The sequence below is a fragment of the Lonchura striata genome, chromosome 2, assembly GCF_046129695.1.
Source record: "Lonchura striata isolate bLonStr1 chromosome 2, bLonStr1.mat, whole genome shotgun sequence".
Classification (NCBI taxonomy): domain Eukaryota; kingdom Metazoa; phylum Chordata; class Aves; order Passeriformes; family Estrildidae; genus Lonchura; species Lonchura striata.
Genome location: NC_134604.1, coordinates 18,765,250 through 18,791,662, shown reverse-complemented (window position 1 = coordinate 18,791,662; position 26,413 = coordinate 18,765,250). Strand labels below are relative to the sequence as shown.

General features: G+C 47.9%; 1 protein-coding gene across 10 annotated transcripts in view; it reads right to left on the bottom strand.

Moving 5' to 3' along the window:
• The window catches only part of TIAM1 (TIAM Rac1 associated GEF 1), a 155,916-nt gene that overhangs the window by 18,555 nt on the left and 110,948 nt on the right, over nt 1-26,413 (bottom strand). For all 10 annotated transcript variants that reach the window (XM_021550145.2, XM_021550144.2, XM_021550139.2 and 7 more), the window contains 7 exons: nt 25,575-25,649; nt 24,944-25,114; nt 19,533-19,637; nt 17,469-17,550; nt 12,820-12,906; nt 10,162-10,386; nt 3,727-3,830 (listed from right to left, as the gene is read on the bottom strand). In XM_021550145.2, the coding sequence (XP_021405820.1) occupies nt 3,727-3,830; nt 10,162-10,386; nt 12,820-12,906; nt 17,469-17,550; nt 19,533-19,637; nt 24,944-25,114; nt 25,575-25,649 (849 nt within the window). The remainder of the gene's footprint in view (nt 1-3,726; nt 3,831-10,161; nt 10,387-12,819; nt 12,907-17,468; nt 17,551-19,532; nt 19,638-24,943; nt 25,115-25,574; nt 25,650-26,413) is intronic.

The following is a 26,413-nucleotide window of genomic DNA, read 5'->3' as shown; positions in this document are numbered from 1 at the left end:
TACACAAAGACCAATTTTGAGACCCAATACAGCATCTATTTTAGCCTTTGGCAACTTGCAACATCAGGAACTCATATACTCAGTTTTCTGAGTGCCCCCTTGGAACCTCAATATTGAAAAGGCTAAAATAATCAGGTCACCATAGGGGCAAGTAATCACTGAAGAAATTACTCTGGTGTGAAATATTTCTGATGTTCTCTTGAATAGAGGCTGACAGAGGGGCATGCCCCCCATTTCACAAACAGCCTGACATTTGGTGCTAGATGAAAACAAGCCTGAAAAGGTGGCAGGGAGCAGGCTTTCCTTTCCCCCACTTTTCTCCCTTCCAAATCTCTCACCCTTTGGCTCCTGCATGAATTGAGGACAGAAAGGAAAGGCATAAATCCACCCCAGAGCAAAAACAACTTGTAGAAAACCTCAGGCCAGGGCTAGCTGCATGGTAACTTAAGGATAAGCGTTGCACCTGGAAAGCGCCTTGCTTGCCACCCTTCACATGGATGTCATCCCAAGAGATAGGAGGTGAAATTAGATAGGGAGTGAGTCCAGAGAACAGCAGCTACCCCACACCACTGACACCTCAGCCCACCCTGGAGAACGGTTTCCAGTATTTTACCAGAACAGACACAGACAGACACCTCATCTTCCCTTATTCTACATAATGGAATCATTGGCTATAACAGAGATGGAGAAGAAAGCTCTGCATTATCAGGCCTTTAGGATATACAGAAAACAAGCTTCTCAGAAAAGAGAGGAATCCTCAGGGCTCCTGCTGCACCTCCAAATCCTTCAGCACCACCACAGCTCGGAGGCTGTTGCAGATTAAGAAGCAAAAGCCCCACTCTGAAGGAAACACACACCCATGTGCACACATGCTAGGCTGGGGGAAAGGACAGAGGCAGAAGGAGGAGGAGGAAGAACACATTCCAGTACCTCCTGTGTCACACAGCCCCCTGCCACCTGCCTGGCAAAGGTAGAAGGGTCCAAGCCGAGCTTTTGGTGGGATTTCCCTCACTTACCTTCACACAAAGCCTGTGCTACGAGAGCAGATGAATGTGGCTGCAAGCACCTCACTCCTCTCCTCTTCCCATGCATCATTAATGTGCCCTAGGATCTCTTTGCTGGCTGGAGAGCCACGGAACTTCCTGGGGAAGCTGTCCCTCTCTGCAGTGCTCCCTGGGCATGGATGGTGCCCTGCCCCAGGACTGGCACAAGACACCCCAGAGATTACTGTGGGATCTCCAGCTCCTAATGTGCTGGAAGGAGGGGAGCTCTGCGTTTAGGTGCGGAGCTCTGATGCTGGTACAATGGAAACATTCCCCTGCTGACCAGCAGTCAATGGATGGAAGTGCTCCTGCCCTGCTGTAGCCAAAGAGGGCAGAAAAATAAGGGAAGTCTCTCCGAGCTCCACCATCCACAGCTAGGAGCAGGATGGGATAAAGGGGAATATGGCATGAGGGCAGAGCCTTCCCCTTGCCATGTACAGAAATAACTAACCTAACTAACCCCTGTGAAACAGCCCTGAGGACACCACCTTAATCTTCTGGGCCATAATCCCAGGAGCATGGAAAGGTGTGGGAGTGCATGGACAGGAAAACACCTTTGTTTTCCTCCTCGCCATCTGTGACATCCCATGGGAAAACACATTGCAAGAATCCTTCCTTCCCATGCACATCAGCTTTCCCAAGCACACAGAAAAGCCAAGGGATTAGGAAAACCCTCAGCTCAGCTTTTTTTCTTCTCCACTACCATACACTGAAATTTTCTATAGGCATTGCAGAATAATTTGAGGGTTCCTAGAGTCAGCAGGGAAAGCACTGAGTACAGAGCAAGGACAGCAGCATCCCTGAGATTGCCAAATGGAGAACCTTAGATATACTCCATAGGTACTTGTGTCCTTCATTTGTGGGAGAACATTTAAAGCAGTTTGAAACAGGAAAAAAAATAAAAAGCCCCGTTCCCCTTCACCCCCCTACAAATATAGAGACATATTTCTGTATCCAAAAAGAAAACACTCAGTGATGTCAATACTTCATTCAGACAGGCAAAAGCTCCTCCCATTGGAAACCAGGGCTCCTTAGAGTTGGGAGTTACTCCTCCACAACGGAATATTAAGCATTAAAGCTGCTAACACCCATTCCTCAGTTTGACTACATCTGCTGAGCTGCAGAGCTAATCAGGTAATCCTTACGCCTTGTGCAGGCAATTACAGCTCTGAGCACCAAGGAGACAAGGGGCAAACCCCCCAGCCTGTGGCACAGCAGGACCAGAAAGCCCTGGAAAGGCCATGGAGAGTGCTGACCCCCAGCAGGCACGTGCTGTGCTCGCTGCTCTGCCACAGCCTCCTTGGACAGAACAGACTCTGCTCAGAGCATATGAAAAATCCCACGTGTTTACAGTCAGAAATCCCAAAATAGCAACAAACACCTCCACTTACAAAAGAAATTTACATGTAAACATCACAAACTATCAACAAACAACTCCACTTACTAAAGAAGAAATTTAGAGGTAAAAATCACAAAGTATCAACAAACACTTCCACTTACAGAAGAAGACATTTACAGGTAAAAATCCAAACTATCAGCAAACACTTCCACTTAATAGAAAAGAAATTTACAGTTAAAAATCCCAAACTATCAACAAGCACTTCCACTCACTGGAGCAGAAATTTACAGTTAAAATTCTCAAACTCTCAACAAACATCTCCACTTACTAAAGAAGAAATGTATAGGTAAAAATCACAAAGTATCAACAAATATCTTTACTTATAGGAGAAGAAATTTACAGTGAAAAATGCCAAACTATCAACAAACAAGGCCACTGACCGAAGAAGAAATTATTTGTACTTACAAGAAAATGTTCCTCAATAAGACCTAGAAACAAACTGTAATCCCCTTCCCTGTGAGCATTTCATGTTTTTCTGTGTCTGACTTCCATTGTCTGGCTATCAAGGACACAATTCCAGGCTAGAGTGACACAAGGGATCAGGAAACAAGAGGTCAAGGTCTTTTCCTTCCTTTCTCTGCAGCAGAGCAGCAAGGGACCAGCCCAGAGCTCACTACAACACAGCTGGGTTAGAACAGCAGAGAAAACATGCACGGAGGGGAAACACCAACAAACTGAGATCTAACTCTCATTAGACCATTAACTGTGGAGAGAAATAGCTCTCAGCATCACCTACATCACAAATACCTAAAAGCAATCAAGATCATCTTGCTGGATTATCAGAAGCCATCAATCATCACCTACTGTCACCACCAACCACTGTGGAACCATCCCTTAATCGATTGCAATTAGCAACTCATTTGTACAAGCTCTTGGCTATAACTGGAGAGTTTTCCTTCAGTTTGAGGCAGATTGGCAGTGATTACTTTGCAGTTAGAAACCTGCATGTGAGCGATGCTGTTGCTTACAGGAAATACAGTTTCATTTACATTTGTCCTAAGCCTAGTAATCAAGAAAGAATAAGAAATACTAATAATTCACGTGGTTTAGTGGAGCTGCTCTGGGGATGGAGGTGATGAACCAGCCCATTTACAAACTGTGTGGGGAACATTATCACAGGGTACAGGAGATGTGAACCCACCCTTGGATCTTGCTGAAGAGGCAGCAGGTGACCTGCCACAACCAAACCCGCAGTTTGTTCCATCCAGGATCATCCATAAACACCTCCACAGTAAAACCAGTGTCTTTTTTTCACCAGGAAAGGTGAAAACTGAGCCTCCTCACCTTGCTCATCTTCTCAGCCTCATCGGATGATTCCAGGTCCTGTGCTTCCACCTCCTCCGGGGCTGCCTCAGCTGAGCTGTTGGGGTCACTGCAGAGGGAGTGCCCTGCCAGAGCAACATGGGTGTGAAAACAAGGTCACAGCTCCCCAAAATCCCCAGGAAAAGCTGCTGCAACTGTGGAGCTCCCATGGAACACCAACATATTTCAACAAGAGCTTGTGCCAGAGGCACCCAAGGACCTCCAAGTGGGGCTTGCAGCGCAGGTGTAAAAACAAACAGGTTATAGCCAGACATAATTTCCCTGGCAACTGCAGATTCAGAGATAAAGCTAAAATGTCCCACTGAAATCCTGACATCCAGCTTTCAGTGCTTGGCTGGTGAGCAGTGCCAAGAACCTTCTACCCCAGTGGACTCACGTGGAAACTGTGAGTATGCAGCTCTTGGAGCCGGCCAGCCTGCCCTGGTGATTCCACTGCCTGCACTTCTGGCCTGACACACTCACTTGCTGAGGAAGCAAACCCAGTTTTAGACCTTTTTAGGAGTTAGGACCCAATGTTCAGCTGTTGTTCAGGCAAGCTTTTAGACCCAGTTATTAAAAATACTTTGCATGACTGTGCAAGATTTTCCCACTTTGTTACGTCCAGAGATAATCTGGAAAAGCCAGAATTGAGAAATCTGGAAATAACTTCAGAACACAGCACACTGGGATGGAGCCAAGTTGGGCACTGATGAAATAGAAAGGACATTAAAGGTAGCTCAGAGCTCAGGCCCCTCTTCTGAAAAGGGAGGGCTAACCTTGCAAAAAGATGTGCCTGGAGGGGTTGTTTGGCAATATATTTGAAGAAGTGTTTTTTCTGTAAGAAGTTCAGTTTTCTGAACCTTGCCCAGATTTTATAGAATCTCACTATTAGCTTTCTGCTCTCCCTATTAACGTGTGAAAAAGAATTTTCAAGGTGTCCATTTAAAAAACAAAACAAAAAAGTGCTATGTGCCTTAATTTGTGTGGGGCAGTCTCTGTTTTTTCATTGCAATTAATTTCCCTTCTCAAGCTGTGTGAAATGCACCTTGCAGGTGTTCCTCACCCCAAACCAAGGTAATAATATTTGTTCACACTACTTTTAAGCCACCCCTTTTCCTGTGTGCTGAAGCCCCATTTAACCAGTTTCCTGCAGTTCCAGCCAGCAGACAGGAATGTTTCACAGGAGCAGACACACAGCACATGTGCTCAGGCTGCTCCTGATGCCTTTGGCCAGCAGGGACCCAAGCAGGTTTACCTGCTGCTTGTTAAATGCAACCAGAGCAATAAAGCTGCATGTTCCTGCCTGTGAATAGCTCCCAGCTCCCGTCCCACTTCTGTCAGGATCATTCCATCATCTGCTTTTTGCCCTGTGAATCCTTATTTAGCTCTGCCAGGAGAGTGAGCGTGCTGCTTTCCCTCCTTCTGACCACTGCCATTTCCTGCCTTCATGGGACATGAAGGAATTAGAAGGGGAAATTCAAAAAAGCAGCAGGAAAATGGGGTCAAACCCCAGTGTGTGGCCCCAGCACAGAGGGTGATCACAGGAACCCCTCAGCAGGGTCATACCTGTGACAGTGTGACCAATGTCCATTCCACTTGTGGCTAGAACCAGAACAAGAGAAGGAAGTTTTCTATCACTGAAGCAAAGGTGCTGGGGCTTAAAGGCCTGGAGGATCATGGAAAGCTTCACCACCAGCCCCACACTTGGCTATAATTTTCCATGTTTCCTGCTTCCAGTTTGCAGGGCTGGTGTTTTAATGAGAATTCTACAATGTGTGGGACTTCCCTAAAGCCTCCTTCTTGCTGCCAAGCTATATATTTATTTATTACTATTTATATATTTATTTCAATGCCATGGGAATAAATATTCTGAGCCAAGCTCTGCCAGCTGCAGCACAAAGCTCCAGGTGTGCACCCTGCTAACACAAAATGCACACCAGGAATCCTGCACCTCAGTGCCTAAGCTTCAAAAATACCCCAATAGCATCTATTTGGGCAGTTTAACAGCAGCTTCCTTAATCCAAATGCTGCCAGAGAATGGCCCTGTTATGACAACAGAGTGCCTTGTTTAAGAAGCTCTGTCATTAAATGCACCATATTTGCTAGGAGTTGTAAGGGAATGGTGTCTAGGATTAAATTTTCATTTAAGACGGCATTTCATCTATAAATCTGCAGTAAAACAGGGGAGTATATCCTTTTTTCTTCCTTGCAGAAGAATTCTAGTTTGCTCTGAAACACTGAACTATGTGCCCTGGGATGCTGGGAACGAGGGATTCATTTCCACGGGGAAATGGGGAACAAGGGATTCACTTCCATGGGGAAATGGGGAACAAGGGATTCATTTCCATGGGGAAATGGGGACGAGGGATTCATTTCCAGGAAGAAATGGGGACAAGGGGTTAATTTCCAGGAAGAAATGGGGAACACCAGTCTTGCCTCCTGCAGGTCCAGCCCTGGCGAGGCAGCACCACAGCAATTTGGGGAATTCGGGAAGAGAAATGAACTCTTAAACTGAAGCCCTCCGGTGGCTGCTGCAGGAAGTGCCCTGGAATTGCTACATCAAGAACAAGAACAGCGCTACAATGAGCCTGAAATCAGCCCCGTGAAAATAACCCTGAAGAAATTAGGGTCACTGGTGGCCTCAGGTGGTTCTGAAATCCAAATTACTCAGCCCAAGGGGGCCCGTGATGGAAGAGGATGGAATAAAAACCAGTGGCTGCTCTTACAGTGCAGCAGAAGTTTCAGTTTTACAGCACGGATTTAGCCTGTGTGTTAAATGTCTGCTCTCTGAGCCACAAAATAACAAACTCTCTAAAACACCCACTGGTTCCTATCTAGCAGACTGATACACCCACTGCAAGCAGGGGGGCACTTTCTTTTTCAGTTTTTATCCATTCTGCATGGTGATTTATGTGCTTGACATTGGATAATGTCAAGCACATAAATCTCAAATTCTGCTAAATCCAGGTGCAGGCAAAGCCTAAACCTCAGAGACTCTGTCCCACACTGAAAGAAGGGAGTGAATAGTGAGGAGATCACAAAGAAATCTGGGTACTACTCCCATTCCCAAATCCCCTTCTAATAGCAGAACACCTTCCTGATGCTCTGAGGAGATCCAAGGCTGTGCTCCCAGCTTTCAGCTCTCATTCCCTGCACCCAGGGGAGCAGAATGGGCAGGCAGAAGACTCCTCGTGGGGTGGGGGAGACAGACCCCACTGATCCTTTTAGGCACTAAGGAAAACCTGCTGTGGGGCTCCAGACAGAACCAGAGTTAATCCTCCTCTGCCACATTTATGCAGGCTGTGTGTTAGCAGGAGAGAACCCAAGCAGGAGAGAACCCAGAGCCAAGAAAAGCAGTAGTAGATGAAAGGAACAAAACTTGTGGCTCTGCAAAGGCAGCACAGCATCCATCATGCCCAGGATGACAGTTCTCACATCAATCGGAGATAGAAAACCCAAGGTCACTTCCAGAATAACCTGTTCAGCAGAGTGAAGTAACCATGGCCACAGAGTTGATTTGCTGCTCCAGCCCCAAGCTCAACATGTGCAAGGGACTTCCAGGTGATGGAAGAGCTGCAAGCGATGTCAGATTTAACAGGAGCTCTGGCAGACACTCCAGGGAGGTCCGCTCCCAAAAACACAGCCCTGCTTTGCTCCCTTACACCTCCCACTGAGCAGCAAGGCACCAGGAAAGCTTCCTCAAAAAAATAAAGTAAACCTATCTTTCATATTTTGAAAATACACAGTATCATTTGCCTCATACAAAAACAAAAATCTACTCTTTGCTGCCTTCACAGCTGAAGGAGGATTGCTAGGGAAGAAGATAATGCTGAGACACCAGCGTGATCCTAGACCCAGATGCTGGATTCCTGGAGAAGGGATATGCCCACAGGTGCCGTGTGCTCACTGGCACTGTCACCCTGCAGTGCCTCAGCCACAGACAGAATCTGTGTCCCGTAAATAAAAAAGCATCCAGCAGAAATCATGGAGCTGATCTGCCTGGCCAGCCAGACTGCCTGCAATCAACAAGGTCACAAATAAATAGGTCACTGGGTATTTCATACTTCACTGCTCTATGCAAGAAGCTGTGGAGCCAAGAACAAAAATCTAAAATAACACCACAGTATCCCAAATACAAGCACAGACCCCTTTTAAAACGTCACATGGATTCCACTTCAGGTAACAGGAGCAGAAAAGGCAAAGCTTCAGTAAAACACTGTGCTTTACACACACCTCACTGGAGGGAAACTGGTGGGGAACATCACCTGCCTCCCAGACACACACTTAGGTGCAGAGCCCTGATTTCACTCCCACCCTGGGCTAAACATCCCAAATTATTTCATGTGGCAGCTACAGAGGCTGCCAGGGACACCTGCACTCCCTCCTGCTGGCTGGAAGAAATATTCCCCTTTTGGGGAGGAACAGATCCCAACCCAACACTCCCTGTGCTCAGAAGGAATGTGTTGGGAGAACACAGAAATCTCTGCTCCCAGGGAAAACACCTCAGGGAAAAGCCACATCCGAGAACCCAGCACTCAGGGTTTCAGTGACAAATCACAGGCAAAGACAAGAGGCTTGTGAAAAGCTGCTGTTGAGCAGCAAATGAGGGCATCTTGTGGCCAGCTATGAAAATGTACAAGACAACTACCTTGATTTTCCAGCACAAAAGCCTAATTGGGAAAACTTCCATGAAAATTAAAAAGGGAAAATTTCATTAAAATGTTGAATTTTAACTGCCTCTGTAGGTTTAGTCCACATCTTACACGAAGTTGCTTTTTGCAGAACCCCCTCAGAAGGATTTGCAGTAAGCTCTCTGGAAGCTTTACTTGCTCCCTGTTTTCCACTTGCTATGAATATCACACTCCCCAAAGCCATCTCAGAACAGTTTTGATTACCTAGAAACTACTTAATTCTGGCAATTCAACTGACTTTTCCTGTATTTTAAATTATTCCAAAAAACTGAAGCAAGAGGCATGACCAGTGTCCTCTTCTGCTGCCAGATCTGGAGGAGCAAGTAGAAATTCAGGAACCAAACTCATGGCAAACAATTCCCGGCTGCTAAAGATTAATTTTCTGCCAGCTGGGTTCTCTGAGCAGGGTAGTGTGGTGAGCAGGAATGCCCCTTCCCATGGCACTGTGCTTTGGGATCACCTGCATATATCAGGCTGTAATGTCAATCCCTATCCATAGGTGTTTTAAAACATCCCTGTGAGTTATTTGTGCATCTCCCCAAACACACAGAGCCCCTGTGCTCCTGGCTGACCCCAGAGAGGGTGGATCACAGAGCCACAGAATCTCCTGAGCTGGAAGGGCCCCACAAGGATAATCCAGTCCAGCTCCTGTCCCTGCACAGACACCCCAACAATCCCACCCTGGGCATCCCTGCAGCAATGTCCAAACGCTCCTGGAGCTCTGTGGAGCCATGCCCATGGTCTGGGCAGCTTGGGCAGTGCCCAGCACCTCTAATATCCAACACAAACCTCCCTGGCACAGCTCCAGTCCTTCCCTGTCACTGTCCCAGGGAGCAGAGATCAGAGCTGCCCCTCTGGAGGAAGCTGCAGATCTCAGTGAGATTCCCCTCAGTCTCCTCTCCTCCAGCTGAACATTCCAAGTGCCCTCAGCTGCTCCTTGTGTGGCTCCTCCAGATCCTTCACCATCCTCATGTCCCTCCTTTGGGCACTCTCCAACAGCTTAAGACCTTTTTTATGTTGTGGTGCCCCAAAGAATTAAAGAGTTAAATAATGCTTTAACTCTTCCTCCCCTTAACACACATAGATCCATCCCTGTGGGCAGATCCAGAGGAAAAAGCACCTCCTGATCTTCCCAGAAGGGAGCACTTGGTTCTGTGACTGTCCTGGGCCCAGCCCAAGGATGTGAGGTGCCTGTGGTTATGGCACAGGTGTCACAGGTTGATGGTGGGCATGGCCATCCATCCCTCCCCCTCACTCCTGCCCTGTCCCTCCAGTCACTCATGCCTGCTTGCAGCTGCCAGGGAGAAAATCAGGTGAGTGGGTGCAGGCAAATAGAAGGAAGGTAAAGAAAGGAAAGGTAACACCCTGAAGACAGAGTCACAATAACAATAATGGCCATCAAACACAGACTCATGATACTCTGCTGTCTCCTGCCTGGCCCCACACAGTCAGAACTGTAGTCCAGCACATCAGTTAGAGATCAAAGACACTGAACCTGGCACCTGTTTCTCCAAGAAGGACACAGTGAGACAGCCTGACCAAGAGCTGGCAGCCTGGTAACTTCTACACACTGTAAGTAAGCCCAGTTTTGTGCTGCTATTTTAAAGATCTTTGCTGGGCTCTGTGACTTCCCATCTTGCAGAGCCCCAGCTGCACCTGGCCAGCGCAGGCTGCAGCTCCCCTCCCTCCCAGCATGCAATGATGGCCTGCCAGCCGAGCCCAGTACCTTGGCTGCCCGCGGGGAAGGGCAGACCGCTGTCCCCGGGCTCTGGGGGGTTCTCTGGGCGCCGTGGCGGGGGCTGGCCCAGCCTCTGGGCCTCCTCTGGCTCGGGGTGGGTGCGCACGGTGAGACACAGCGAGGGCTGCACCAGGGCATCCTTCAGCAGCGCCGAGTCCAGCTCCTCAGCCACTCTCTGGTTGATCTCCAGCACCTCGTCCCCGGCTTTCAGGCCTGTGACACAGAGGAATGGGTCAGACTCGCACAGCACTGCTCCCCACAGACACCAAGGAGCTCATCAAGGATGGTGTTTGTGTCTAGACATAATAATTACTGACTGCAGATGACACTGAAATTTGGTGGACCTCGGGAGATCTGCTGTCTGGCTGCTCCTCCAGTGCCACCGTAAGAGCAGAGTGCCCAGAAGTCCCATGCAATGTGACAGCAACAACTGATTCCCTTTTTCCCCACAGCACAGCTGCTGTGCACGCTGCACCCTACAGCACAGTGACCCTTCCTGAATGCCAAGGCAGCACATGGATCCTCAGAAGGCAGATCTGAGCCCTTGTTTAGCCCTGGCTTTTCTGCCAGCCTGATTCCAGGAGTTATTTATAGCAGCAGAGCCCCAGGGAGAAGGGAATGTGCAGGGAAGCAGCTGATTCCCCAGATACTGAGGACAGTGTGCAGCCCTGCCAGGTGACATGGCAATCCTGACCTGCCAGGTGACATGGCAATCCTGACCTTCCTCATGGCCAGCCAGGCCCTCCCTGAGCAGCAGCAGTGAGCTGGAGCAGGGTTTAATCCAAATAACCCCGGGGGCAGACAGGCAGCAGCACCCAGGGAATGGCAGTGCCGGAGCCCCAGCTGCTGCACCATCCCCAGCTCCACCCTTGCCTTTACAGGGGTAAAGCTTTACAGCTGGAATTCATAGTGGCCACAGGACAGGGGTGACCATCCCTGCCCTGTGCTGGCACCCTGAAAGCCAGGATGAAACCTCTAGGAGACAGACTGCTGGCCCACACTGTAGGAAGAAACTTTCTTAGCAAGGGAGCTTCCTTAGGAAAATGGAGATCTCCCTAAATGCACGTAATTGTGCCCAGAAACTCTAGTGTGGTGTGCAGTTTCAGGGAGAATAAAATGAACTAGATAGAGTAGCTACAAAGCAAATGGACTGTAAAATCATAGCTGAAAGAAGGACAAAACAAGGCAAGTCAAGCATTTCGCTTTACTTAATTTATTCTACTTAGTGATTCTGTGGCATAATAGGAACACAGTAACAGGCCTGCAACCATAAACATTGGATCTGGGCTTCATTTACTCTTTGCAGTCTTTGTTTTGGATTGTCTGGGATAAAGCCTCACATCTATCTCAGTGCAATAATTCCAATAAGGCCAACAGAAAATACAAAAAGGATAAATCACAAAAATCACCAGGAGAAAATAAAAGTCTTTTAATTGGAGGAAAGATTAGAAATTAAATGCAGCATCTCATCTGATGGAGAGCAGTCAGATGCAGACAATGCATGTAAATAATGGGAGGCACAGAGAGTTTTCCTCCCTTCCTGCCACTACTCCAGGGAATCTTGTCCCAGTATCCTGCTGACTGCTGTTCCTACAGAAGTGCCTCTCCAGGTCAGCTCTGAGCAGCTCCGCATCCCTGAGTTGTTTCCAGTGCCTGTGCTTGCACTGCAGCCCCGCAGGAGGCACTCTGTGCTCACACATCCACCCAAACTGCTCTCCCAGCAGTAACCAAAAGCAAAGCAGGGAAGCCCTGATGAAACCCCCACCCACCCGCTCCTAACACTCACTGTGCTCCACACAGGAACCCACAGCATTTCCCTGTGGCAGCCTGAGACCCCCCAGCCTCTGCCAGGGCTTTTGGCAGGATATCCCTCCTGTTAAACAGGGAATGTTGCAGGTCTGAGGGACAGGAAAGAGTAAGATGGGCTTTTCATGTTTAACACACACCTACGTGGGTTTCTGAAGCTGGGGTGCACCTCCAGGCTGTCCCCTATTCCCTGACCACTGCTCCTTCCTTCCTCTTTCTGCCTCCACCATGCCCCTTTGGCCACTCATTCTTGACCACACTGGCCAGCTCCACCAGCCCAGGTCCCAGGAGCTGCCAGGGCAGTTTTCCATCAGCTGGACTGGCTCAGCAGAGTGCCAGAGTCAGCACCAGGCCAAGGGTGCAGCAGCCTGGGGAACAGCAGCCTTGGAACAGCTTCTGGCAAGGGCCAGCTGCTGAATAAGCTCTGCAAGGCCATGAAAGCCCTTGTCAGGAGAACTCTGAGGGTGCTTCTGAGGGCTCTGCACACACCCATGGGCTATGAAGAGATGAGGATCTTCTCACCCCTCATGGTCTCCATGTTCTAGTCCAGAATGTGGGTGGGTTTCAGCTGCCCAGCTCCCTGCCCCTGTGCAGCAGGGGAGGCAGAGGATGGAAGTGCAGTGCCATGCTTGGCCTCAGCTTGGATAAGCTGTACTGAAGCAGACCCTGCTCTGCCTTGGGACCAGCCTGGCTATCCCCTGCTGGCTTCTGCCTCAAGCACTGCCTGCAAAGGCTGGGAGCAGAACCAGAGGCAGCATCCTAGCCACAGGGAGCACTGAGATGCTTCCACATATTCATGTGGCAGTGACTGACCTGGGAGGGCTCTGGGGAGTGTTTTACCTTTCCTGAAAGCCAGGCCCGTCTCCTTGACACTGTTCACGTACAGCCGGCGAATCCCCTCCTCTTCCACGGAGGACAGAGAGAAACCTGGGGAGAAACCCATGAGAAGTCAAAGGAAGCCAGCCCCTTCCAGGGTGTCCCAGCCACATGCCCTGCAGCCAAGGCTGTGCTGTCCCTGCCATGAGCAGGTGGGAATCCCTCCCCTCAAACCTTTACAAACTCAACGGGCAAGTTCAGCAATCAAAGTTACTCTAACAAATCCTGAACTGAATTTCTGAGTGCATATACCAATTATCTACAGACATATTTGAGGACACCACAGCTGCAAAGCCTTAGAACAGACTCCCAATTATCTTGCCATCAAAGGTCACTCCAGGAGGTTTTGCTGTTTGCAGACAAAGCTGCACAGAGACGTGCTTTGGGACAAAAGCTGGGAATCCAAGAGCCACAATGTGCCACGCCAAACTCAGGCAAGGCACAACACCTCCTACCAGAACAGAGTGCTGGCCTCTGCTTTTTGAGATTCCCAGGCTGGGCATGTTTGTAAAAATGTCCCTTCCCCTTTGCAGCTGCTGCTGGCACAGCCTGTCATTTGCCAAGTCTCTGGGCATACGTTTCATGCTCACCGGAGACCTGCAGAGCAGTCTTGGAGTGGAAGTGCTGACACAGCCTCATTCTAAACACTGCAAATGGGACTGTGAGCTTTGGGCTGGGGGATTTTCCTGCAATTTGTGGGTGACACAGTAAGATAACAACCATAAAGGAAATACGACTGCCAAGTTAAATGCAGGTTGTTTGTTTACTGTGGAGAGTTATCTAAAGCAGAACATTTGCCTTTCTGAAACTTCATTACTCCCTAAATGAGTGCAGGCAACCATTTGCTCTCTCTTTTTCTAGAGACTAGAAAAACATTTACAAACCTCTGGAGGGAGTCGCTTGTTTTGACACAGAATCAGCCACCAGCCAAGCGATGCAGATGTGCTGGGAGCCTATCCTGACTTTAGGACTCCTTTCAAGCTGATCCTTACGGCTGAGAGTTATTTTTTCATCCATGATTTAAAAATAAAATTAAAAAAAAAAGAAGGAAAGAGGGGGAAGAACGTGGCAGCTCAGAAGTGAGAGGCATATGGCCTTTCATGGCTTACTGAGCTACTTGGAAGCTACATGTGAGCTACTTGGGCTGAATCAAATGAAATTTGTGAAGCTCGCTCAACACACCGGCTCTGGCAGAGAGAAGAATCCTCGACTAAAAGAGCAGCTGCAAAACATAGTAGTTATTGGCTGTCATCACCACAAAGCCTACCTGGAAAACCCTGGAAAAACAGCAGAGTGTGCCCAAGGCTGCAGTCTGAGTCAGTACAAAGCACCAGTTCCTAAGAGTCCTTTTCAACTGAAATGCTGTTTTGGGCCAAACACCACATGTTAAAACCAAGCTGAGGGGCAACTCAGGCTCTCACTGGGAGGAGATCAGTGTGCCCAAGCAGCCCCAGGCTCCATTTCTCCTACAAGGAAAGGCTGAGAGAACTGGGACTGTTCAGCCTGAGGAAGAGAAGCTTTGGGGTGAGCTCACTGCAGCTTTCCTGAAGGGAGCCCACAGGAAGGATGGAGAGAGGCTCATGACAAGGAGTGACAGGACAAGGGGGAATGCCTTCAAACTGAAAGACAGCAGGTTTAGATGGGATTTTGGGAAGGAATTCCCTGTGAGGGTGGGCAGGCCCTGGCACAGGGTGCCCAGAGAAGCTGTGGCTGCCCCTGGATCCCTGGCAGTGCCCAAGGCCAGGCTGGACACTGAGGCTTGGAGCACCCTGGGATAGGGGAAGATATCCCTGCCCATGGCAGAGGATGGAATAGGATGAGCTTTAAGGTCCCTTCCAACCCAACCAACAGAACTGTGGGATTCCCGGATTCCTCCATGAGAAGGCCTCTGCCTCCTTCAATCCATCAGGCCTAAATGCACACATAGCTGCTTCTTAATTCATCTTTCAGCCATACCCATAAATCCTGCAGTTATTCCTGGCAGAAAGGGTATAAGGAGCAATTACGCAGGTTGTCATCAACTTTAAGAGATGAGAGATGGGCAGCTAGCAACAGCCTGGAAGCGGTAATGTCACACACCCACTTAACCCCTCCACAGATAGAATGTGACCCTGTCCTGCTGTATTCCCACAGCTGTGACAGCGGCTGGATCTCCCAGAGCTTGCAGCAAGAGTGCCAGTGCTTTCTCAGCCAGGCACTCAGGTGAGAAACATCTCACCCCAGTGGGTGTGCCGTCTGTACACACGTGGGGACAGCAGGAATGAACAGTTCCCATCTGACTGGCTTCCACAGGGGCTCCACACAAACATCGCGGCAGAGGAAGGGCACGAGTGGGTGGAAGCTACAGTGATTGCATAAGCTGACATTCCTGCCAAAAACATTATCATCAAACTGTGCACGGACTCTGAAACACAGGTGGAAAGAGATGGGTGGTGACCCAGGCAGAGCCTTCTCTTCACTGCAAAGTTCTGATGACAGGAGAACAAAAATCTGCATCTCTGAGTACACGTGGCTTTGAACAAATCCACCTCCAGATAATCCCCTCAGCCCTCTGGCATAACCAGATACATCCACCAGCTGGAATGCAAGGATTCTTCCTGATTTTTGCCCTCACAGCCCTGGCAAAGAGAAAAGAGTACCAGCCAAAGAGGGAGGAACATCTGTGCTCAGGCATCAGTAAAGCATCCTGTGAGAGATCCAACACTGGCCAGACCCTCCAGGAGTGCCTCTTACTACCACAAACACACTGCTGGGAGAAGAAACACCACAGAAAGTTCCCAGGTGAGCTCTCCTGAGGTGTGGTCTTGGAATGAGGTGATCTTTAAGGCTCTATCCAGCCCAAACTGCTGCAGGACTGTGTGATTTCAGCACACATTTGTCATTGGATGAACATGCAAGGAGACACATACATACCACAGAAATCCTTCTGCCAATTAGAGGCAAACCACATTTGGCTATTTTCCCTCAATGAGAGAAAAGTCAGCTTTTTTGGGGTGCTTTTAGCATTCCCTGCTGTAGGGTCAGAGCACTGCACAGCTACATCCCAGCCTCACACAGCTGATCTCATCTCACAGGACACCACAGTGCATTTCACATTTTTTTCCATTCTTCACTTAGAAAAAAAGAAGAAAAAGAAATAAACAGGAAATGCTATGAGAGCCCCAACTCTTGCAGTGCTTTCAGGCATGAATATGAATCCTAAACCATCACTGGGCTGGTGAATATTTCTTTCTTAGGCCTTCAATATTCAAGCCCCAGCCAGTCCCACTGCTATGTAGCAGAGCTCAATATTCCAATGGCCTGCAGCTGTATAATAAGCGGTTTGGGGATTCAGAATTATTCTAGCCATTAAAACAGAATATTTAGATAAACCACAAAAATATGCAGATTGGCTTCCTGTGGGAGAGGTTGCACAGATAATTCTAAAATACACTCCAGAATTGTAACTGCCAGGCCAAAGGACAAACTCACCAGGCTTGGAGGGCTGTAACCTGAAATACCTGGAAGCTGAAAAGTATGAATTACAGAGAGATGAGAGATTCTGCTGAAATTATACAGGGAGACCCTTCCCTGCTTTCTGTTTCACACACAGAATCACAGAATAATGAGGTTGGAAGAGACCTCTAAGATCATCAAGTCCAACCCACGCCCTAACACCACAACTAGACTATAGCACCAAGTGCCATGTCCAGTCTTTTTTTAAACATATCCAGAGATGGTGATTCCACCTCCTCCCTAGGAAGACAATTCCAGTATTTTATTATTCTTTCAGTGAAAAAAATTTTCCTAATATCTAACCTAAACCTTCCCTGATGTACCTTGAGACTGTGTCCTCTTGTTCTGCCAGTTGCTGCTCGGTGGAAGAGATCGACCCCCACCTGTCTACAACCTCCCTTCAGGAAGCTGTAGAGAGCAATAACGTCAGCTTATTGTTCTCACAGCTGTGCCACATGTCAGATCCTGGCTCCAGGCATCCATGGGACATCCTCGAGGGCTGAGCATCCATGGGACACCCTTGAGCCCTGGAGCCAGGCATCCCCAGCCTCAGGAATGATGGGGCCAGGCAGGAACCCACCTTGGGTGGCCCTGGCAGGTGAGAAGAAGCCAAACAGACTCTCTGGAGCTGCCTGGCCACAGGACTCAGATGCCTCATACCCCCAGCGATGCTCCCGAGGAGGGGGTGAGGAGGAGGGAGCAAGGAGTGGGACAAGGAGGAAGAGTGGAGCTGCAGGGCCCTGCAGGCTCTGGGCAGCGTGGCCAGCCCCAGCACAGCCTCCAGCAGGGCCCTGAAGGCTCTCTGTGAGATGTGACAACTGGCAAAGGATGTTGTTCCCACCTACACACTCAGTTGGTGCTGCTGGGAGCAACTACAGCAGCAAGCAAACATTTATCCTCCTGCACATCCTGCAGCTCCAGGAGAGCCACGTTCAGAGCACTCCAAACAAAGCTGCCCTCCTCCAGGGCAGGTGAATGTTGCTGTGGGTGGCTCAGGAATCAGAAATGCTTTTCTCACTGTGCTCAGGAGACCTTTCAGGTACATCAGTAAACAGTACGCAAGAACCTGCTAGAACTGACTGGGAAGAAAGAGCAAAACAAGGCAGGGAGTAACTCACCATAAATATCAGAGGATGCATCAGACTTCTCCATCTGAATGTGCTGGGTAATTTTCTGACAGATTTCTATTTCCTTGTACAGCTGAATAGAGGGAAAAAAAAAAAACAAACACAAAAATATGTTACTGTGGGAGGACACGTCAACTGTAATCATTTGGAACAGATTTTTGGGTTTTAATTACAGGCAGAAGAGAGGGACTGTGGTCATTATTTATCAAACAGTTTCTCTCCACCTGTGTGAGAGGCATTAGCAGTGTCACTCAGCTCTGCTGTTAGAATACAGTTAGAGAGGGAGAAGCAGTGTTTTCCCACCCCCTCCACAAAACAGAGCGTGCATCTATTTCCCTCAGTCAATACCATCTTGAGTGCAGGATAAACAGAGCCTCTGTTCCCATTTTTCTAATTTACAGGTAGCAATAGCTTAATGTTTTATATTATTTTAATGAAGACATTGCAAGAATTCAATTATTCAACAGCATTAAAATCACAAGAAGCGATTTTGTTTCTTAAATACATTTCTTCATTATCAGACTATCAGATTTGCTACACCTCAGCCTGACATTTCACCCTTAACACCTTTATTTGTACCAAGGAAAGCCCCCAAGTCTTTGAAATGGTCATTAGCATCCTTCCTGGGAGACCAGGACAAATTCACACCTAGGCAACAGCCCAGAAGTCCCTCCTTCCAGCTGCAAATCCCTCTGCCTTTCAGCACTGAAGTAACAAACCAGCCCTTTGTCTTCGGAAAAAATCACGGCCCACAGGTGAATATTAATTCTGTTTACATGCTGCTGTGAGCATGTAAAAATGCAATTCACAATAATCAGCATTTTGAAACTCAAGTGTTTGGACTGCAGTACTAAACTATTCCTTTATAAAAGGAGCTAGTTTGTAATTTCCCTAATAAATACAATTTTCTCTCCTGCTTCTATCAGCACTGCAAAAATCAGTATTACAAAATAGTTAATATATTACAGAATAGTTACAGCCCCATGGAAGTAACTCCATGCTCTCCCCAAACAGGCCCACACAGAGAATCAATCATACAAAGTGTGTTGGTTTAATATCCCCATATCAGACATCATCCTGCAACACCCATCTCCACCATTCCCTGCACGGTCCCACTGACAGAGTTTTGGGTTAATTACAGCTTTTGAATAAACAGTAAGTGATGACTCTGTCAATCCTACACCCTCTCAACACAAGTCCCTAGAGTCTTTCCAGACAACTGTCTCCTCTGAGTTTTAATTTTCCCCAACTGTATCACACTTCCCAGTCCTAGCACTCCTCTAGCACTTTCTCACTATTTGTTGTTGTTGTTGTTGACAGCATTAATGGAAAATCCCAGAAGTCCTTTCCTAAACAAGCAAACCCTCCATAACTAGCAAAGTTTTACCTTTTATAAGTTAACCAGTCACCAGTGAAAAGGACTTTAAAAAGGTTTACAGCATGCCTGTGTAAAATCAGAGTTAAAGCATGACACTAATCCTGTTTAGTCTTTTTTTTTTTTTAATCTCTCATGGCAAAATTCCTTTGAAGTCTGCTTTCGAGATGAATGAGATGAAAACAGCCAGCTGAGGCAATTAAGGAAGTATATTCTCACACATAACTCCAGACCTTCTTGACCTCAATCTTTACCTTACCATCAGGAAAAAAAAAAAAAAACACCTAACAACTTGTGTATTTTCCCCTCTTTAAAACTCAGACAGTGTGCTGATGTCTCACACCGTGTCTTTAAAACTTCCATGGACAACATGAACAACAGGAAAAGACAACTTGGAGGAAGTTAAGCTTAAATGTACCTTAGAGTGACTTTCTCAAGTTTCCTGTGGCTATCCCTCCTCTCTCCCCAGACACATCCACACACAAATATGAGCTAAACACCAACACAAGATGAAACGTTTGGAGAGGTCCCTTTGCTGAAGGCCAATTTGATATGGTCTGCAAAGCACCGTAATTGCAAGCTAAAAAGCCGAAGTCTGCCTGCTCCAGAAGGTCAGATAAACACTAATTAACTGAGCGTCCTGCTCAGTGTTATTTCATTAGCCCAGTGGGCAGCATTACCAGCTCATAGATCTCCTCCTCTGGCTTTGGCACATAGAACTGGATCTGGTTCTCCAGGAGGAACTTCAGGCGCAGGTAGTGAGCAGAGTAGTCCAGCTGGTGTGTCTGCAAGAGACAGAGGGCCTTTAGACAGAAAAGCAGTTTTCCCCCCATCTCTGATCCTCACAGGAGCAAAAACGCCCCAGCAGCACCTTCCTCCACTATCTCCTGCCCTGAAACATGAACAAACCTGGCCTTCCTGCTCTCCCCCAGGAATAAGCTCCATGTACCCACTGAGGGCACTCTGCTGACCTGGCAGTCTGCTCCCTCCCAAGCCATTCCAGGAATAAGCCTATGCTGGAACAGAAACCTCAGAGCATGCCTCTGGATAAAAACATCTCTAACTAAATGTTCTGCTAACAGAGCCAAATAGAGCAGGAGGGGTGGTTTCTGTTTGGTTTGGGTTTTTTTAGCATCTTCATAATTTAGCACATAAATACGATGTGGCAGATTTCAAGCAAGGTTAATGCACACCAAAAAAAAAATCTGTCTGTCCTCTAAATTCAAGGCAGCTCAGGATACACTGGCTAGAAGAAGCCAAGAATTGCATCCTGGATTGCATCCCAGTGGAAACAGGTCACACCATTTTAATGAATTAGTTATAATTAGCTGAGGATACAGCATTTGGTCTGGGAGATGTTAACGACCTTTTCTCAGCATGATTAATAAGGTTGATATAAGCAGAGGTTAATGCAGTGTGTAATTAAAACACATTACAAGTATGATAAACACAAAGGATATAATCCAGAAGTTACTTTCAAAGTTCCTAAACTAAATCTAATGAGAAACTCCAAAGTGATTCACAGATACAAGAGGTAAATTCTCCTCACTGTCATTTCTGAAATCCCACTATTAAAGACCTTTATACCTCAGCCTTTTCATTTTACGCCAGCAAATTACCCAGGTTTCTAAGGCTGTGCTGAAAACAATGGCTTATCTGAAAACTCATGCAAAAGCATCATTATTGCCTGTTTGTCCTGTTTTTTAAAGCCTGGCTTTTCCAGTTCCAGCCATGATCCAGCAGCACTGAGGTGAGGAGCAATGTACCTGTGGAGAACATCCCACCCTGACCCTCCACAGACACATAGAGAACAGGAAACACTTTGGAAAGCCTAGATTAGCCCAGGAGTAAAAAAAGCTACCAATAATAAGAAGGAAAACCAAACCAGATCTATTGCTGCACTCTGCAGTGCTCTGTTCAAATATGTCCAATCCAAAAATCAAATTATCCTTGGATGAAATGGAACAACCTCCATAATCCAGGTAAATTCCTAGTTAATTAAATAATGACTGAAACCTATCAAGAGCCGAAAGAAAAACAGCTGAATGTTGGAGATAGCCTTGCTCCCTCACTTTTCTTTTTTGGACAGCTTCTTGCTTGCTTTTCTCACTGATTACTGCTGTTTTCAGTAGTCTTCTCTTTACAGACACACACATACAAGCACCTCAGAAACTAAAGGGAAGCAGAATTGGCATTAAAGGGTCAGAAATGACACAGAGGAGTCCTGGGTTACTTTCTGGTCAGCTTAGTTAACTGTCCCTAGACACAGAAGTGTCTTAAACAAAAACACAGAGAGGAGACCTAACCCCACTGAGTGCATCCCCAGCATGTGTCCATGTGGGGGTGTACAGGGCAGGGAACAGAGCTGGGGAAGGGCTTGGAGCACCTGGAGAGGCTGAGGGAGCTGGGAAGGGGCTCAGCCTGGAGAAAAGGAGACTCAGGGGGGACCTTGTGGCCCTGCACAACCCCTGACAGGAGGGGACAGCTGGGGGGGTCAGGCTCTGCTCCAGGGAGCAGGGACAGGAGGAGAGGGAACGGACCCAGGCTGGGCCAGGGGAGGCTCAGGGTGGACATCAGCAGGAATTCCCCCATGGAAAAGAACAGACTGGCAAGGGAGGTTTGGAGTGCCCATCGCTGGAGGTGTCCAAGGAAGGCTGGGATGTGGCACTCAGTGCTCTAGGATGGGGACAAGGTGGGTACTGGGCACAGCTTGGACTCCTTGGTCTCACAGGTCTTTTCCAACCTGAAGCATTCTGTGATTCTGTGAAAAACAAGCCAGGCAATCTGGCAACCTCCTCCTCCTGCCCCCAGAGGATCTCCTCCCTGTGCCCAAGCTGTTGTGCTCCTACTGCACCTCAGTGTGCCTGACGGTCAGTGCCAGCTGTGCTGCCCAGCCCCATGCCACTGCCCAAAGCCCAGGGCTGGCACAGAGACCCCATCCACAGCCCACCAACAACCTTCCCATGTGAAAGTGGCCCAAGGGATGCTTTCCAGCCTGCTCATGCAGGCAGGAATCACCACATGTGATAAATTTATCCAGTCTGGGGCCTCCAGGCACTGGGCAGAGCATCAACTGAAGACAAAACTGGGTAAAACACTTGTATTTAGAGCCACACATTTCTTTCAACAAACCCCCTCAGCCCAAGTGGATGCCATCAATCCAGTACACTGTGATCCCATCCAGGTCAGAAATTAGAGTCCTGACCACAGAGCAGCCCATGAGCCACCCCATTTAGCTAATTAACGTCCTACAGTTGCCCCAGGGATGTGTCTACTTCAAAATCTGACATTCGTTAAAGTGTTTCAAATAGGGCCATGATGTTCTGCTGAAGTGAAAGGAAAAGGTCCCTTGAATGTGGACACTGCCAGGCTGCCCTAATAAGCCAAACCATTAACCCACTTTTTGTTGCTGGGAGCTGCATCCATATGCGGGGAGCTGGGAGCAGAAACAGGGCAGCTTTAATGGTATGAATATCCTTTCAAGACCACCCAAAATACCTTTCAGCCATCCAAATCAGCTTCTTGGTTTATTTATTTCTCTCCTAATAACTCTGGCTAGGTCTGGACTAAATTAAGCAGCTAACCCTGTTTAAAGCACAACCTAACAGTTCAACCGAGGTGCTCCAGAAGAAAAATTTACAGCCGGGCTGGGATCTGACTCAATAGGCTCCAAGTGCCACGGTGGGCTGGCACACAAGCCCAGCTTTTCACCCAGCCTGGCTCCTTTCTGGCCAAGGAGAGGGCCTGGCACGTTCTCCCAGCTTGGTGGGGGAGACCTTTGTGGCAGCACCACAGGAACGTGGTCATCCCATGGCTCCTGTGTGGCCCTAGCTCTCCCAGCAGGAAAACACCAGCCCAAAAGCAAAGTAAGCCCCCAGAGCATCAGGCTTAGCTTCTCAGAGACTCTGAGCACAAATCCAGAGACCTTGGGGTACCTGCTTATTGCCCCTCATGCAGATCCCTTTGAAAAATGTAAATGGTGTGGGGGAAAAAAACCAAACCTTTCTTGCCTCACTTTTTATGCAGTCAAAAGACAAAATGCCATGTAGTCATCTAGGCTTGTTTTTTACTGCTATTATCTCTGTATTGGGTTTTGGTGTTATTATCTCCACACTGGCTCTGCCTAAATCCGTAGACAGAGTGTGATTTCCTCCTCCATTTTAAGACATACCATTATGCAAATGTTAGTAATGCATATACATTCGTTCACACTGAGCAGTGCCATCACAGAATCACAGGATGGTTAAGATTGGAAGGGACCAACTATTTCCTATCAGCTACAGAAAGCAATTTAATGCATATACACTGAGTTTTCCTGACTTCCAAGTGATGTTGCTAGTTACATCTTAGGAGAAATCTTTGAGAAACCACTTTAAAAATGCTTTAAACACTCCTCCCACCAATCTTAAATCATAAAAGTGCCACAAAGCATCCTCCAAAGCCTAACTCACTGTATAATAACAAGCAGCGATGTTAGCATAAGAACACATTTTCCACAATTACTTTAGTGCGTTTAAAGCTCTCCAACAGAAGAATCAAGCTCAGTTTAGCAGCACAGATTTAACCACATCTACAAACACGAGGAGGTTTATATGAAATGTAGAGCTTGAAATGTTTACTGTACCAGAACTTGACTGGTTCTCAGATGGCAGATGGCAAACTGATGTGAAATGATGTGGATCGGATATTAAAGGGGGGAAAATGAGCTGAATGCAAGAGACAGAAGAAAGAGATTGATTATTAAACGCTACAGAAAAAAAAAAAAAGGCATCTTGACAGTGTTTTTCATGCTGAAAACTCTTACAGAAAGGGAAGAAACAGATAGTAGCTCTTGAAAAAACTCACCAACCTCCCCTTTTCCTTAAATACCCCCACCCAACCGCAGCAAAAGCACAGAGAGAGACCAAACCATCAGCAGGCACCTGCTGAAGCCAGAGCTCCACCAGCTTACTCCAGCCAAGGATTCAGTCCACTGAGTTAACCATCCCTACCCAAAGGAGACCATAAATCCTAAAAATAAAGCATTACTAATAATGTGTCATCCAGCTTCCCTGTTATGCCTCTCTCCAAAAATGTCATCTTTTGCTGAAGACAAAGCAGAGCTTTCACAAGCTGCAGCGCACCTGGCAGAGATGAGCGCACCATACAATTACTGGAAATAAACGCCTTTCTCTCACCTTCCCTTTCTTTAGAAGCACATGCAACACGTTCTGAAAGTCCCCAAAGTTAACCTCTCAATAGTAATAAATGTTTTCTTTTCTCCTGCTGTTGTTGTTGTACAAAGCAGACTCACTTTTCAGAGCAGCACGTGACAGAAGTTGGGTCTCGCTCACTCTGAAAACACACATTATGCAGCTGCCAGAGCTGAAAGCCTGTGTTTAATTTGTCAAAGTTTCCAACTCTTTAGAGATGCAACTCTTTTCAATGGTCCAATGTCTCTGATACTTCATCTGGCAAAGAAATCCAGGTGGTTTTCCTTCCCCCCCACTTCAATGTCGATAAAAGCTTTCCTGTCCCCTCCTGCCACCCACATGAGGTTGGGTCTGGTTCTGCACCAAACACAGGCACCTTCTCCCATTCTTAGTGCTGCTGCTCTCCCCATGCCAGCCTGAGGGCCAGGAAGGAGGGATGGCTCCTGGAAACAGTCCCCTGGCTCCTGAGAAGGGGTGAGGCCACATCACCTGCCTGGCAAAGCAGGGAAAGGGCTGTGGGAGTGATGCAGGGCTGGGGGCACAGTGTGTCTGCACCACTGCAGTGTGGGGCATGGAGAGGGGTCCCACGCTCAGCTTGGTGCCCCTTCAGGGACTGGGTATGGCTGGCTCTGGGAAAGGCAGCAGCAGAGGAAGAGCCAGCGTGTGAAGGCACTTCCAGGTTTGTGCACAGCAGCCAGAGTGAGGAAGGCAAACCCCAGCCCGCTGCCTGGCCCTGCACCCACACCAAGTTAGCTCCAGCTGCAGGGAATTCTCTGCTGTGCTCCTGGCCTCAACATCATGGTGTAGTGTTTTTCACCTAAGAGAGAACTGGGGTCCCAGTGCAGAGCAGTCAAAGCACTGGCACAGGAGGCTGCACTGACTTCCCAGGGCACGTTTACCTTACAGATCATTTCCAGCACGTCCCGGGAGGTGTCCCCAGGCCGGACGACTGTCAGGGCAGGCTGGTTGTTGGGCAGGCAGAACCACGAGGGTGTGAAGTACTCGTGGACCCAAATATCACAGTCGGGGTTGTGCTGGTGGACGCTGCTCAGGGCCACTTCTTTCTCCCTCTAAATAAACAAAATCCATCATGACAATCCCAGCCCAACACAGCTCCCTCTTCATCAACGACCAGAGCATTATGAGCATTATCTTAGAGAGAAGATATTTTGCTCCTAAGCCCAGGCTGAAGGCTTGTCTGGACAGGAACCTGCAGTTTTCCCTGAGCAGGGTAGAGTGCCTCCTGTGCCACCCACACAGCTACACTGCTGCAGTGTGCTTCTCCTGGGATTTCACCCTATGGCTACTGGCAATGCTAGGAATGCAGCAAAAAAATAGTAGGGATGAAAGCAGATTTGAATTCAAAACTGAAATGTGCAGTGTTTCTTGGCAAACCAATGCTAACAAGGCTGTTATGGGTACTTCAGCTCCAATGCTTAGAAATGACAAAATAGCAGATCTTAGTATTTATCCTGGATTTACTGGCTGCAAACATAGGGGAAGGAGGCAGCTGTAGAGGTGGGGTTTTACCTTGCCATCTGGGACTGTGTCATCAAAGATCCCTTCAAGAGATTTCTTCACTGAATCCACTCCTTCTCCAAACACCTGAGGAACAAGAGATGGAATCTGCTTTAAAACATGAAGGTTTTAAAACATGTGCCACGGGCAGAAAATCTGTCTAACATCCAGCACGGAATTCAAACTGAGAAATACAACCATCTCCAAACATGCTGCTTTCAGAAATGTTTCACTCTTGTATAAATTTGGGATGGGGAAAACCTTCTTCAGGGTAAGAAGAAACCTTCAGGATGTGTAAGTCACATCCAGCAGTCCCTCTAACCTCTTTTTGCTTGAGCGTCTCATTCAAAAAGAAACAACACAAGAACAAAGAGCTGTTTTCAGCAGAGAGGGGATCCCAAACACCAGGTCAGCTCACTCCAAGTGCCATTCCTTAAATACAGGGAAGTGCTGTCCTGTGTCCCCAACCCCCAGTTCCTCACTAGGACCACTCCTCCTGAGCCCATGTGTGGCTTTACTAACACAGGTCTCCTTTGCATCAGTCTCTGTCCAGAGCTGGGCTCTCTACCAAGCTTTGCAGGGCAGTGAACTGGGGGACCTCTCCAACATTCCCTGCCTCTCTGCTGCAGATGCACTGGAGAAAAGGAAAACAGCAGCTTGATGGAAGAGAAAATGAGGTGAAAAACAAGCTGGTGATGGGGTGGTACAGGGAGATAAAGAGGCCACTTCTGCTTCAGGGCTGTCCTGACTCCCTTGGCAGAGCTGGACTAATTTTATCTCTCTTTGTGCCGAGTTTATTCACCAGTAAAAGGGGGAAATGAACACTTCCCCACCTCTGCCAATGCTGAGAA